General features: G+C 36.0%; 1 protein-coding gene across 4 annotated transcripts in view; it reads right to left on the bottom strand.

Moving 5' to 3' along the window:
* POC1B (POC1 centriolar protein B) overlaps nt 1-15,650 on the bottom strand; it is a 44,340-nt gene that overhangs the window by 14,730 nt on the left and 13,960 nt on the right. For all 4 annotated transcript variants that reach the window (XR_010999127.1, XR_010999125.1, XR_010999126.1 and 1 more), the window contains exons 9-10: nt 13,474-13,626; nt 5,236-5,322 (exon numbers count right to left, since the gene is read on the bottom strand). Coding sequence is in view for 1 of the 4 variants with exons in the window: in XM_068190351.1 (XP_068046452.1) it covers nt 5,236-5,322; nt 13,474-13,626 (240 nt within the window). In the remaining 3 variants the exon portion in view is untranslated. The remainder of the gene's footprint in view (nt 1-5,235; nt 5,323-13,473; nt 13,627-15,650) is intronic.

Genomic DNA, 15,650 nt, shown 5'->3' on the forward strand with positions numbered 1-15,650 from the left:
AAATTTCCATGAGGAAGAAGAGTCGACTAAGCCTTCATGTATGCAAAAATGGAAAAATACATGCAAATTTTTCCTTCATAATTGCTGTCTTTCCAAATACAAAGGGTGTTTTCTGATTGTGGAGCTTGGTTGGTTTTTTGGGGCTTTTTTTAAAATTCAAAACAAAGGCAGAGAAAAGTATATAAAAAAATACCTACACGCTGAAACACAAACTGCGAAAGCAATGAGTACTGAACAAATTGAGAGTACAGATACTTCTGCTTTTTGCCTCAAGAAACCTACTACAAATGCAGTACAGATAAACTTTCTATTTTAAAACTTAGTATGTTCTTTTTGCTCCAAACAGAAACAATCTTATTTTTCCTTACTCAGTAGTTAACCCCAGTCTTAACTTTGCAGGAGTTGTACTGTAAACGAACAATAAGAATGTCTTGTTTTTAGTGTTAAATGGCACTGGAAGAGAAAGAACAGCAAACATCTCCCAGCTAGCACAGACATTCTGACTTCCAGATTACAGCACATTGCTTTGCTTCCTCCAAATCCTGTTTACATGAGCAAGGTCAGGGGATGAAACATTAGAGAGCCTCTACAGTGATTTCCTGCTTCTGTCAGTAAAAACTACAGAGACACCATCAACTTTCCCTTGTTTCCAAAAGCTTATCAGGGACCAGAGGTTACCAGTGTATTGCCTTACAGAATTGAAAAGACCCAACTTCCCTCATGACAGAAACTAAAATTGAAGGATGAAACAGGAAGAAGTAGTCCTAAAGAGAAACAAAACTTCCAATTTTTCCTTTTCAATAGTTCAGAAACAAAAGCAACGTGAAGTTCTTTGACACATGAAGGAGTGGGAGAGAGGCAGTAATGCTTTCAGACTCCTCAATGAAATAGAAAGGAGAAAGAAGCACCATCCCCAACCCCCAAATTTGACCCAAATTTAGTGAACATTTTCAGAGTGCAAAAGGCTAGAACACACCTAATTTCCAGTAACTGCAACATATAAGGACTCTTATAATTGAAAATGTCAGGACATTACACAAGTACCAGTTTGTTAGGCATTCATAGCTAATTTTTACAGTGCTTTCAATAATACACAGGAGAACTGAATAAATGAATCATCAAATCCAAAGCTATTTCCTAACCATAATAATACACAGGAATTCTTAATGGTTTTGTAATTGTAGTCCAAAAGAAAGCAACTCCATACTGAAGATTTCACTGAAATTTTTCCACTGACACAAGGACCATACTCCTTTCACTGAGTTTACAAAAGAAGTTGCATCAATATGAGCCTTAGATGAAAAAAGATTTTTCACCATGTTAAAAACAAGTGGCTTTAGTACTAAGCTAGAAAAGAAGCTGAAAAGATAAGGTGTTTACAATTCAGGCAGTTTAATAATGGAAGTGTTTTTAGCAAAATCCCTATAAGAACATTCATATCTCCCTATCTTAGCTTAACCTCTGAAGCAAGAAAATACAACTAAATTAAAAAAAAAAAACCAAAAAAACACCAAAAAAACCCCACAAAAGCAGGCATTTTAAGTGTGGAACCTGTGATAGACTTTGGTTTTCATGAAGCAATAAATTAAAATTCCTTGAAAAAAGGAGGAGAAGTAGGAGGAAGAGATAATACTAGTATTTTCTTAGACAGCTACAGCTCAAAATAAATGAACTGCTAAGAAAATATCTAAATATGTATTTTAAATTCGCAATAAAGAATCAATATTTTTAAATATTTGTTTTTAAAATCTTCTCTAGGCAGACTGTTGTCAAGAATAGATGATGGTGATACTTTGCTGTACCCTGATTATCTGGATTAGTGTGTCCTCTTTTGGGCTTCTTGGTCCCATATAGACGCTGACATCCGGGAGCAAGTCGAGAGTGAACCAGATAACATATCTGGAACATGATATGGAGAAAAGACAGAGAACCAGGTTTGTTCTCTGGAAGAAAAAGTGCAGGGAGATCTTGCTGCCATCTCAGATATCTAACAGGTAGCTAGAAAGAAGACAGACACACACGTATTAGAGGACTGCTACAAATTGAAGGCAACAGACATGCTGGAACATAGGATATTCTAGTTACGTATTATGAAAAAACATATTTTCATCAACCAAACACTAGAGCAAGCTGCCCAGAAAGGTGGTGGAATCTCTATCCTTACACATTGAAGAAGAACAAATGAACTGGACAAGGCTTATAAGAACCTGATCCAAGCTGGCCTTGCTTTAAGGAGAAGGTTAGATGAAACGACCCCAGACATCCCTCTCAACATATACTATATCACTTTTATTAACAAATCTTCACAGAAGGAAGGAAAAGGAAAAACCTTTTTGCTCTGTCACAAATCATCTTAGGGACAGTAATAATGTATTTCCCATAAAGGAGTAGGACAACATACAATTCCAGCTGAAGAAAAGATTCTCAGTAAGAAGAGCACTTTCTCCTATTGTCCTTTCTTCTGGACTAGACTGAGACCTACAGAAGTTTTTAACCACTTGCTGTCAGGAATTCTGGTAGTTATTCAACAAAAAATTACAAGGTTTTGCACAGACTTCCAATCTTCCTGAAGGCATTTCAGGTAGCTTTAAGAAACTCACCAGAGACCCTAAAAAAGCTTCAGTGTTGTTACTCACCCCAGAGAAAGGCTGTATTTAAAAACTTGCCTTTTCGTGGATCACTGTCTCAAGTATCCCTCTCCTTTAACAGAAAAATTAAAGTAAATATGTTGATTAGCTACTTCCAGGGGTCTAGGGACTTGCCAATATGTTTTGTAAATAACCCTTAAGATCCTGCTGTGCTACATGTGTGATCAATGCATTGAACAAGAATGCATAAAGACATCTAAATGCAGACTGCATTTTTCTCTCTGCACGTATCAGGAGGGCAGAAGAACTCCTTAAGGCACAGCCTTAAAAGAGTAAGTAGGTATAGATAGGACATGTGTAAATTAACCCAACAATCTGATCAAAGACTTTTGTTATTTGAACAGCATTCTTTCAGTCAAAGTAATGCCAAAAAGCCATAAACAGATTTAAAATGGGTCTTGAAATGTTTGCAGGGGAAAAAAAGTGCACAGTGATAATGTCTTTGACAGCCAGTAGAAAAAAGAGCAACCCATTGAGACTGAAATCAGGGATATGCATGAGGTAGGGTGCTGAATTAGACCAGTACTAGAGGATGGCAACCTCAAGTTGAAAAAGGACTAAGAAAAAAAATATAAACAATGCACAAAAGTAGTATCATACAATTGAGGACAAACTGGATCAAGAGGAAATCTATCAGTGAAGGTGTGATAGAAATAAAGGCAGCACCTGCCCTTTTCTCCTTGTTTCTTATGAAGAACACATCAAGCCTCTATTTGACAGAGTCTCCATACACTAGGGAAACTGAGAAAGCTTCAGATAAAAAGGTCCAAGTCACTGAGATCCTGAACCCTCTAGAAACAAGACACAAAGAGTCTAGGTAGCTGGCCTGATTAAGAAACAGATGATAATTCCACAAATGACAGAAGCTGGTTATGTGACAGACAGACACGGGACAGGAAGATGATACAAAAGGATGAACTGACTTTAGAAAGCAGTGAGGACCAAATTAGTTTGGCAAAGTTGGAGAAAGTGTTATTTCACTATGGGAGAGGAAGGATATTACTGGCAAAGAAAACATGCAAATGATTGCTGAATTTGTGTAAACAGTGGCAGGGTTAGGGTTAACCTGTGTTGAACAGGACAGTTGCCCTTAATGCTACAGTCCAAGTAACAAGGTTATATAAATGCTTCTAGATGGAAAAAGACCCAGATGGGGAATGCTGAAATGCAACAGTGGTGAGAACCAATGATAACTCGTAGATTGAGATGCTGGGAAAAAAAATAGTGATTACTGACACAGTCAAAAAAGCATAAATTCTGAAGCAACATTTTTATACTGACGATTATAAAGCCAGACAGATAGCAGTCAAAAAAATGCTGTACTTCTTGGATCAATGTACTCCTCTGAGTTCTGGGCATAAAGTTTTATAAGCTGCTTTCATAGCAAAAGAATTAATGGAGACTAAGTGATTTGTAGGTATGTAATAAAGAATTACAGTGCAACCATACATTTGAACTCTGTGATGAACAGATTAGGTAATAAACACAGAGTACTTAAAAGTAATAGGCAGTCAAAAAATTATATCTACCATAATCCACTGTGAAGCCTACTAAACAGATGCCTATAAGTCTACAAAGAACCATATTTCCATTATGAAGACACGACACAACTGATAAATCTTTAAATATATAACATTATCACCTCTCAAATATAAGTCATTATATGATTATTGTTTTGAAGTTAAGGTTTCTCATCAACCTGTGCATCATGATCTTCAAAAACAATCTTAAAGAATTCTATATAGTACCTTCACATACATAGCTTTCACAAAGCATTCATGACAAAATAGAACAGCAGAAACCACACCTACTGCCTTTTCCTAGGTATTAACCATTCAACCACACAAACATTTTATGGTAACTCATAAAACTTAAAATTGCTCAAGACACAGTTTGTACATTCACAGGAAGAGATTCAGAGCTAAAAGAAAAATTCTCATTTTAGCCTAATTCTAGAACAGCATGTCTTTTAGATTTCCTACCAGGAAAGCATATTTCTCCTCCCACGAAACTGCCGCCTAAAACATTGCCTTCCTCTCCTCCCACACACCATACCAATGTCATATGTAAAGCCAACACTAGAAGACTCTAATCCTATCACTTTGTCTTAAAATGTATGACTTTTTTTTTTTTTTTCCTTCTAGGTAACTATTAAATGCCTTAAAAGGAGAAATAATAAAACATCACTTTTAGAATTGCATCAGTGAGACAATGATTCTTTAGGGCTACCATTATTTGCAGATAAAGACAGAGTTACAAAAAATGTTTGAGAATAAGCCACAAATTTTAACACCAATATTTAGATTTACTTAGCATGGGCTTATAAATAGAATTTGTGCTTCATGTAGTGGTAAAATTGCAGGTATAAAATGAAAACTTTGCTATTACACCATCTTCTGGTTAGACTTGGGAACTGTGACAGAAGGTTTAAGTTGAGAATTTAGGATATTGAGCTCTGAGCACTCAACAATTGCTAAAAAATCTATTTCATTCTTATGGACAGTAAAAGCACATTTCTGAAACATGACAGCTATACCTTACCCTTTCTCAATTTTTCTTTTTTTCTTTTTTTTTTTAAGCAACTTACAGGAGTACTGATATATGAAGACGTTCTAATATCGATGATAACTGGGTCAGGTGTTTGTTTATCAGGCACATCAAAGGTAGCATTGACCTGTTGAAAATGAATTATATCATTATTTCAGCAACAACAGAGAAAAGGAAATAAGACTGAAATAAAATTGAGAACACACTTAGCAGCCCAGATCAATTGGTTCTCAATCCCTATTCAAGTTCCTTAAGTCATCCATTACTAACAGACTGTCGATATGCTTACTTCTTCTGTACCAACTCTGACTGCCAAAATAAATTTGAAAGCACTTCTGTGGAAAACAGAAAGTAGGTAACACTGAAATCTGTGATACGGTAACAGATTAAAGATAAAAGATGTTGCTCCTGAAACCACAGGAAAAACTGCTTTATACTGGGACAATGTCAAAGGCTGATTGATCAGATAGAATGATAGATGACAGAAATGTCATGACAACATCTGCAATTTTGCTCTTAATATCACAGTTACTACTTGCTTATTTTTGGCTATAGAAGTTAATCTATAACTTTAGCAATATTTTGCTAATATCCTTTCCTGAAAGTGAAGCATTAAGAAAGTACCAGAGAATATGAAATTTGAGAAAACCACTGCTTTTATCTTATGGTTTCACCTAAGGATCAGAATAACCTCCCTATAAGAATCTGTGTGCATATTATCCCTACCATTATATTATCTATGTGTATAACAGCCGAAGGTGTTTGCCTTCTCAGTGTGATGCATGGAAGTACTATTCTTATTACTTTATGAATTTACATAAAGACAAAATTTACAGAAAGACTAGATGACTTTCAAATCACCAAGAAGTCTGTTGCAGTATCATCAGTAATCCAGAGACAATATTAATTCCAACCACCTTACTGAAAGCAGAAAAAAAATCCCAGAACCCCCAAAACTCACACTTGCCTAGTGACAGGGTTAAGTTTAGTCGCTGAAAGTTTCTTAGCTACAAGGGTCATTTTATTTTGACTTCTCAAGAGGAAGATATTATTATTTCACCTGAAAATTATCAAAACTCTGGCTCAGCCAGAGCTGCTCACTCAGTAACTGCTTCAGTGTTATTTTCACAAGGAAAAATCCCTGATGCTAGGGTCCATACATTGGTATAAAGACCTTTAGGTCAGAGACATGTTTGTTAAGTAGCTAGAATACAATTTTATATCTGGAATTAATAGCCAGGGAAGGAGGGCAGCAACACTTTGTACTGCCTGAAGACATTTCATTCAGTTTATTTAGATTTCCATAACTTACATGCAGAAATCTAGGTAAAAATTAATAGAAACAAGATCTCCCTCAGTAAATACAAGTGAAGAAGATGGACACAGTTTACTAGCAAGCTAGAAGGTAAAGAAACATTTAAAACAGATATTACCTGATTATTCAAAGTAAAAGTGATTCTTACACTTTGCAGCACTTACAAATCAGAGATGACAAACCTTACTTAAGGTGAGATCTTAAAGCTTGTTCACATCTCTGAGTAGCAGTACTTAGTTCTTTCTTTTATTCAGTTTCAATAAGCCCTTCATTCTTCATCTATGATCTTTTTTTTCTGTCTTCCGATTACAAGTGCATCAGTCAAGAATGGGCAGGGACCCAGGGACAATCAAGAAAACCCATTCAACCACATGGTCATCAAAGCTGAACATTTAAAATTCTCCCTCACTTATAGATATTAGGATCAAGTCTTGCTTTCTTCCAATTTTGTTAAATAGACTTGGAGGAAAGAAAGGGAGAGAGAAGAACCAAAGCCAGGTAACATGATCTATAATACCCTTCTATTTAGCTGAAAATTCTATCATTTTAACTGGACTTCTCCTTTAGCATCTTCTCTGCAGAAACATGATTAATGAAAACCTCCTTTGAATACAGTATTGCTTACCACTTTTTGAATGCTAAGGTGACCAGGAGAGGAACTGCAAATTTTACTGTTTTGCCTCCATACATATTATGTCTATTGAGATTACATAGGCAACTGTCCACAGAGTTTACATTTGTTCAGTTCCCAGGATAATCAGGGACATTGCTTCTGACATTGTCAGCCCTACAATAAATATAATTAATGCATTATCCAAGTGCCAATCATATTAGGGACAGGTAAGACTGAAATAATTTTCTGACATGCCTCATTTGGGCACTGAAGAGAGGACAATGCATCTGCTGGATTCTGCAGAAGAGGGACACTAGATACCTACTACCTTTCAGTATTCTAATGTGGAGTATTCTACTGTAGTATTATCACTAATAGCTCTTGAAACATCTTTGAGATAGTATCTATTGCATACATTGGAGATATTGCAGAATGAGTTAAATTCTTGATACAGGTTAGTAAATAAATACATGGTATTATTAAGTTTTAAAAAATGCTCTTTTCATAGAAGTGTCACATCCTGGAGCTAGAATGAAAGTTCCTCTGAGTATACTTCTGCTTATTGCTTTAGCAGTGATAAGGGGAGGATGAGGACTACTGTAAACACTGACTGGGGGTGGAGGAACTGTCATAAGCCATACTAAAATAATTAAATATAAAGTTATTAAGCAACTAGTCAGAAATAGCATCTAAAAGGCATTTAAAAATGCACAAAAATTTAAAGGCTGTATCTAAGTCCTTCATACAAATATCAGTGTTTAATATTGCACTAAAAATGAATGAGGTAATGGAATTAAGCTAAATGTAAAAGTTTCAAATTACTTGATATTTCCTGAAAGGGTGATGTGGTTAGCTGTAAAATAATCTTACCAATGGAAATCTTCAAGGCAAGTCTTTGAAAAGACTTAACTTTAAGAAACAAGACAGAAAAACCAGAGCACAAAAATGCAAGGTAGGGAGAACTGTCACATATTACAGGTTTTCAAAAACTCTTTCAAAGCCTTGCTTTAATTTTCTGGTAAACTGATACATATATATTTTCAATATCATCTTCTAACATGATAATACAATTAGCACATTTTGATCCATAGTACAATAAAATATATTTGAAGGGAAGGTTTCTAAAGAATCTTCCATGAATTAAAATAAAGTTAATAAAATTAAAAGAGGAAGTTTTAAATGACTCACAAAGTATTTCTTAGGAAAGTGATTTAGCTATTGTGAAATAGTCTCTCCAAACACAACAAGAGAAAATTAGCTTTCAATTTGATTAAACACTGTTCTTTGTTCTAGACTGGGGCCCTCAAGCCAAGCAAGGCCCCATATAATCTTTTTTTCTACTGCCACCTAGTGTATATTTGAATTTCCTTCATCTGAGAAAGTATTTACAACTGAAAATACACTGAAAATTCTAAGATTACATTGAATCAATAAAAGCACTTTGTGCACAAGAGATAAACTCAATGCACCTTAATATGTTCAAATCCCAAAGCTGTTTTGAAAGAAATTCATTTATTTTAAAGAAGCCTTTAGCATATGAAAGGTCAATTACATACAAACATGGCAAATTCAAAAATACAATTCTCACCAAGTGGAATGCAATTTTTAGTATATTTCACTAAAATGAAATTAAACTGATTAAATTAAACTGATTAAACTACTATTTTCAAATAACTCCACAAGATCCTTATGTCAAACAGAGAAAACAACTGGGATTTATCTCAGCTAAATTTAGACATACTGCTAGACACCTGCATTTGAGCAGGTAATCACCTAAGATTACCTCTGTGACCAACAGAAAAATATAGACGGCTTTAGAGAACAAATATTTTATTTACATTTCCAAGTTGTCTGAAAAATTGAAATTATTAAAAGCATTAAAACTCTACTTACTCGAATATTCAAGAATCACACTGATGAGTGCAGTTGGAGAACAGTTATAAAGTTTTACAACTCAACAACATGAAATTCAACATTGCATTAAAATTCAGGCTACTGGGCTGAGAAGACACAACTAATGATTTTCTTGTAAAAGTTAATTATGCCTTAAAAATAGGTAGAGTGAAAATAAAATAGGGAAGGTATCTGAAATATTACTGGTTCAATGTATAGCTTTGAAGTGTGAATAAGAAAAAGTAATCAGAAGAGGCAAAATACACTCAAGCTTTATCTTTCTGTCACTATCCTGAAGGCAAAACACCAGATGATACCTGCAATTCTTAACACCCTTGCGCTACCTGCTTTATTCAAAACAGCATTTCCAACAGGTGATGTGTGAAAACATTGCAACTGTGCCTCTGATCCCAGATGAATAAATTCTTAGCCAGCTCCATTTTTGTGTATACTATTCCCCTTGAATCAAGTTCTGAAATTACAGGGACTTTGCCACACTGAGACAAGCAGGGATAGAGAAGCAATAGCTAACCAAAAGCAATAAAAGTGTGAAACACCAGGTATTTTTAAAAACTTTCCTCTTGAGTTCTGCCTGTCCATCTGTTGAACTTTTTTGTATTCTAACACCTTTAATTTTATCCCAAGGCAATTCCTCTTCAGTCCTGTTGTACAGGGGACTAAACTTAACCAGCTGAGCATAACTCAAGGCAATGTATTACAACACATCTCAAGCATTTAGATGTTATTGTAGTGGCATGTAGCAAACCTTAAGCAGCCATTGATAGTTTTAAAAATCCCGTCTCCAAATTGCCTCCTCTGCCTGCCTGTAACTCCTGTATATGTTACCAAGCCTCTTCGAATACTATTACTTCTGTTTGACTAAGATCAATTATCTTACCCTGTTCACATAGAAATATGAAAAGAAAGGAAGAAAATAACAAGAAAGGAAGCAGTTCTGCATATTATCTGAAGTGTATGAGATAATAGGAAAAATTGTCATTACAACTGCTATGCTGTAGTGGAACAGATCACACAGAGAGATAGGGGAATCTCCAAACCTCTTCAAGATCCTCTAACCAAACACAGGTGAACTGATGTAGCACTGATAGAAAGAATAGATGATCTCCAGAAGCTCCCTCTGACATGCCTGTGATTCCATTCTTCCTTTCCCATATATATTAGAAACATAAGCCATTGAAAGATGAGGGTAGGATTGCAGTGGAAAAGCCTAATGCTAGAATTCTCTCTATTGCCTCTGGCTTAGGAAGATGTTGGCATGTGAAAAAAAAAATGTTTTAACTGAAGAAGGACAAAAATTCATTTTTTCCTTCTCCAGAGTACAGCACAGTGGGCCTAGACATTATGCTTTTCTTAGTTACAAGAGGAAATAGTTATGAAAACTGGACACTGAAAAATTTCAAGCACAGTGCTACCTAGGAATTAGTGCATGCTAACTAAAGCATGTTACTGCTGATAGTAACCTGATACCAATTTTGTCTGTATAAATTATGTTTGTGTCCAGTTGGTGAGGTCTATTCTTCCTCACCACAGCAAAAATCCCATAATTTTTATTGAGACAGACAGGAGGAGAAATAAAATCAAGAAAAGACAAATGGAGTGAGAAAATTTGATAATAATTTCACCTTAAAACCATCTCATTTATTATATTATTACATTAATTCTAAAAATTAGCTGCAAAAGCGATTCTAATCACTATTACTATAGTATTTAATTTACAATATAAAAATATATTATATTACAATAATTCACTAATTTCAATTTCATTGAAACTCATTTCAGGCAGAAAGGGACCTGGGGGTGCTGGTCGACAGCCTGTTGAATATGAGCCAGCAATGTGCCTTGGTGGCCAAGAAAGCCAATGGCATCCTGGCCTGCATTAGGAATTGTGTGATCATCAGGAGCAGGGAGGTCATTCTTCCTCCGTACTCAGCACTGGTGAGACCGTATCTTGAGTGCTGTGTCCAGTTCTGGCCCCTCAGTTTAAGAAGGACATTGAGATGCTTGAGTACATCCAGAGGAGGGCAACAAGGCTGGTGAGGGGTTTGGAATACAAGCCCTGTGAGGAACGTTTGAAGGAACTGGGGTTGTTTAGCCTGGAGAAGAGGAGGCTTAGAGGTGACCTTATTGCTCTTTACAACTTCCTGAAGGAAGGTTGTAGACAGGTGGGGGTTGGTCTCTTTCACCAGGCAGTAACTGACAGAACAAGAGGACACAGTCTCAAGCTATGTCAGGGAAGGTATAGGTTGGATACTAGGAAAAAATTTTTCACCGAAAGAATAATAAAGTACTGGAATTGTCTTCCCAGGGAGATGGTAGAATCACCATCTCTGGATGTGTTTAAAAAAAGACTGGACATGGCACTTGGTGCTATAGTCTAGTTGAGGTGTTAGGGCATAGGTTGGACTTGATGATCTTAGAGGTCTCTTCCAACCTCATGATTCTGTGATACTGTCAGACACTGTTTTGTCTCAAAGAATATAAGATACTTGATGTTTACTTAGAGAAAGATATTCTAGTGACAATATGATGTTAATAGAAAACTAAATACAGCAACTGTTGCTAAAATTCTGAAATCAGGCCAGAAAACATAACACAAAGAGTCCAAAACTTTGACAAAGCCATAGAGCTCTTTCACTACTACAGAGCAGCCCAGGAGCCTATCAGCTGCTACAGGCGCTGCAGCCATTAATAAATGCAGACATAAGGCTAAGTTAACTCTGTCAAAGCTAACTAATAAATAATTTCTTGATATTCAACTACTGAATTTCCTTCATGAGCCTATTTAGTATTGATAATGAGGCTTCCTAGACTTAGTTTAACTTTAGCCTGAACTCATTAATGCTTTTCCAGAACTTCTCAATTAACCAGGACCAGGAACAAGAAAAAAAATTGAGAAATTGGTTTAGCGCATATTCACACCTTTGCCAGGCATGTAAACAGCAGAGAGGTCTGGAAATGTTGACCTGAAAAGAAGACAATGAACCCCTACAGCTATAAGCCATTGTGTTTGTTTAGTACATGTTAAAACTGGGTGCAATTTGAATGGTCTTGAAAGAAAATGTTGCTCCAGCAAGACTGGCTTCAATCTGCTGGCAAATGCTGTGATTGAGTTTGTTCTGGCACTGACCAACTATACTGAAGGCTGGTACCAGTAAACTCGACTTCATTCATTTACCTTACAACAAATATCAAAGTCCAGCATGGAAGTTTGTTTATGAAGCTTGTTTGTTTATGAAGCTTTTGGTCAGAACAGGATGCAGTCATCCTGTTCTGACCAAAATACTAAGCATTAGAAAGTGTCACATCTGACTTGACAATAGAACCAGGCACAGAAGAAATCTTTGTCATGCATTTTGTCAGAGTTCTCTTCCCCCAGCAAATGTTCTCAATCTTTATACTACTCATTTGCATGTATTCATATTGAAAAAATGCCTACCCCCCCCCCCCCAAAAAAAAGCTCAATATCCCCAAATGTCAGTGTTTTAAAACTCTGAGGATGAAATAAATGCCATGGCAGCATTATCTACATTTTTGATGTAGGCAACCAGGCAACAGTGAACTTCTATACTACTCTGGTAGCATATTACAGCAATCAGAAAGTTCTGATTGCTGTTCTAGATTTATCTCAGGTAAGTTCTTCAACACTACAGGAACCTGGAGACTATCAAAAAAGAGAAGAAAATATAGGTAATCGTCATGCAGAAGCCAGCCAGCTCTATCAGGAACTGTCACAAATAAAGCGTGAACAATGGCCTCATTGAAGGCATAGCACTGGTTACCTATTGACCATAACTTTCAGACAATTTGACAAACACAAAATTTTTCCTATTACTGACACAGAACATTTGACATTGCACTTTGATTCCCTAATTTCCAACACTTTCAATGGATGCCAGTAGATAGTTTGACAGTAAAGTAGTTCAAGAATTAAATATCAGGAAATCAGATTACATAGTACTGTAAACCACACTTGCTAGTCTAGAAAGTCTTTTAGATAGATATCAAGACCTTCTCACAACACCTAAAGGTCTTGGAAAGAGGGACAGCTTGTGACAAGAAAGTATTTGACTTTCAGTAATATCAGCACTTTGTTCTCCTTATAATGATGTATTTTGGTAAGTACTGTAAAGCTTATTGGAAATTCAGATACCTACTGCAACACTTGCAGTTATTTCAGAAACCAGATTATCATGTATGTTTTGCTTGAATGAGATGTATAGACACAGAAGCAGCATGAAAGTAATTTCAGCATAAACCTGCCAGCATCAGCTTGCCTAATAACCCTCATGAGGATTCATAAATTATGGTTGCTTGAAAAGAATTACACATGACAATAAAAAGCTCCCTGGTATACATAAAACATATTTAATTATAAATGTCAGACAGTGTTCACAGAAGCTTCTTGTTTCCTATATTAGACAATTTATTGCACTCACCTCAATTGACTTACGCTTTTCATCATGGAAATGAGATGACCTTGGGTAAACATCAAGAAGATGAGGAGGATCATCAATATATGTTGTTCTAAAATTGTGTTTGAGAACTTCTTCATAATCCAAAGTATCAAAGTTGGTTTTCCATAGTAATACCTATAAGAAATCTTCATATCAGTAACTATTTGAAGGCTATTCAGTGCTCAAAACGTGGCTATTCAGTAAAGTCTGCTATTACTAGTAGATAACTGCATCATAACTGCCGTGGTGTCTTAGTCCAATCTTTACTGCAAAACAGGCACTTCCCCAGAGTATCTTTACTTCAAATCTAAAAGATGTGGTTCAATCTATTTAAAAAGTAGCCTCGAAAACACATCTATAATCACAAAACAAAGCAAACTCCTGTCCCACTGAACTGTCCCAAGTTACTTTTCTGCCAGATTAAGGGATCATATACTGTTAAATTTCTGCCCCCTATAAAGGCTTGCAGGTCTACCAAGAATGTTTGAAGGAATAGGAGAAATGAGACAGTTCCACAGAACTCTAAAACACCTGGTTCCAGTGTTTTAGCAACAGGAATCTCTTTTCTGAACTTTGTCTAATTGTGTTCCAGGAAGAAACCATATATAAGTCACACAATGACCAAATGCAGACAGTCATAAGATACAGAGGTAGTTCAGAGGCATTCTATCCAGTCTTATGAATATTCCACATAGGCTATTACTTTCCAAACAAATAGGTATAACTTTGCTCTTTCACATAAAAGGTCTTATGTTTTCCATGGCAACAGGTTAATGAAATAAATTGCAATGTGCACATACAGCCAGAAATGTGAGGAACATGACAGAACACTACATTTTGAGATTTTTTTGTTTGAGGAAAGAAGCAAATAGAAAGAAAAAAAAGTATCCAGTGTTTGTTTCAAATATTTAACCTGCTTCTGAACAACGCTGTCAGCTGGTTCTGCACCAATCAGAAACTTGATACTAAAAGCAGAGATACTGGTTTTCCTTCTTTGATGGAAAGGTATGGAAGGATCTGTTGATTGAAAACTTCTTGAAATAACATATGTATGAAGGAAGCAGTCTTCCATAAACTTAAGAGTATATCAGCTGCCTCCAGCACATACTGTGAACAGACAATATATTTTTGGTACTGCATGAGGGATAGAAAATGATACTTTTATGGCCAGCCTCTGCTCATAAGCATGACATTGCCAGCAGAACTTTTTGAGCAAATACACCCTACAATTAGAGTAAACCAATAATCACAGTGAGTTGAGAAGAAGTCCCACAACCATCCTTCTGGCTCACCTGGAAGAAGGCTGTGGATGGGTCAGCAAAACAGGATGTTTGAAAAGTATGTGTGTATACACCAAAAGAAAATGGACACTAAAGAATAAAGTTCTTATGTTTACTCTAGCTAAAGATATACACATTGGTAGTTACCCATCAGTGGTTAGCACATTTTAAAACTTAAGAAAGTGAAAGTTGCAGCAAAGTACTCCTCTCCCACCAAAACTTTCACAAAACAAAGTGAAAAACTTTAACAAACATAGGAAGGCCCATTTTTAAAGTAATTAAACAGTTATTAGATCTGCTATGACTACTTTTTAAATTTAACATTTAACTAAGATAGTGTTTCCTGATGAAACTGGATTTTCCCTCTCATATATTCAGTACGAACCCACTATATCTAACATCTGAGGAACATGAGACAGGTTTTTACCGACTTTCTCCATGCTCTCATGCCCCAGAAGCTTTACAACAGAAAATCAGGGCAGGAAAAAGGCAATGACATGACTGCACTGAACACACATGTCATTCAGGGGGCCCCAAATTCAAAGGACTTTGAAGTAAGACAGGCATTCCCAGGGTGTGTTGGCATTCAATGGGTAGGCTGTGTTAGGCTCAATACTGTAAGTCCTTGCCTTCATCAGAGCTTCTCAAATTAATCTTCTGTCATGTGAATACATGCACTTTTGTTCCTCTCAAGTTAATTATAATACACCAACAGTCATAAAACCCAAAATAAAATACTCCTAGAAGGTAAGGTGAACAATTGAGAATCACATAGGACTAAGTAGCATTTTGGGACTTAAAATCTTATTTAAAACTTCAGTATGGAAAATCAAGGACCATACTAGTGGGTCAAGAAATAAATATCTTTCCCCCATTCTT

Source organism: Anomalospiza imberbis, chromosome 5 (genome assembly GCF_031753505.1).
Source record: "Anomalospiza imberbis isolate Cuckoo-Finch-1a 21T00152 chromosome 5, ASM3175350v1, whole genome shotgun sequence".
Taxonomy (NCBI): domain Eukaryota; kingdom Metazoa; phylum Chordata; class Aves; order Passeriformes; family Viduidae; genus Anomalospiza; species Anomalospiza imberbis.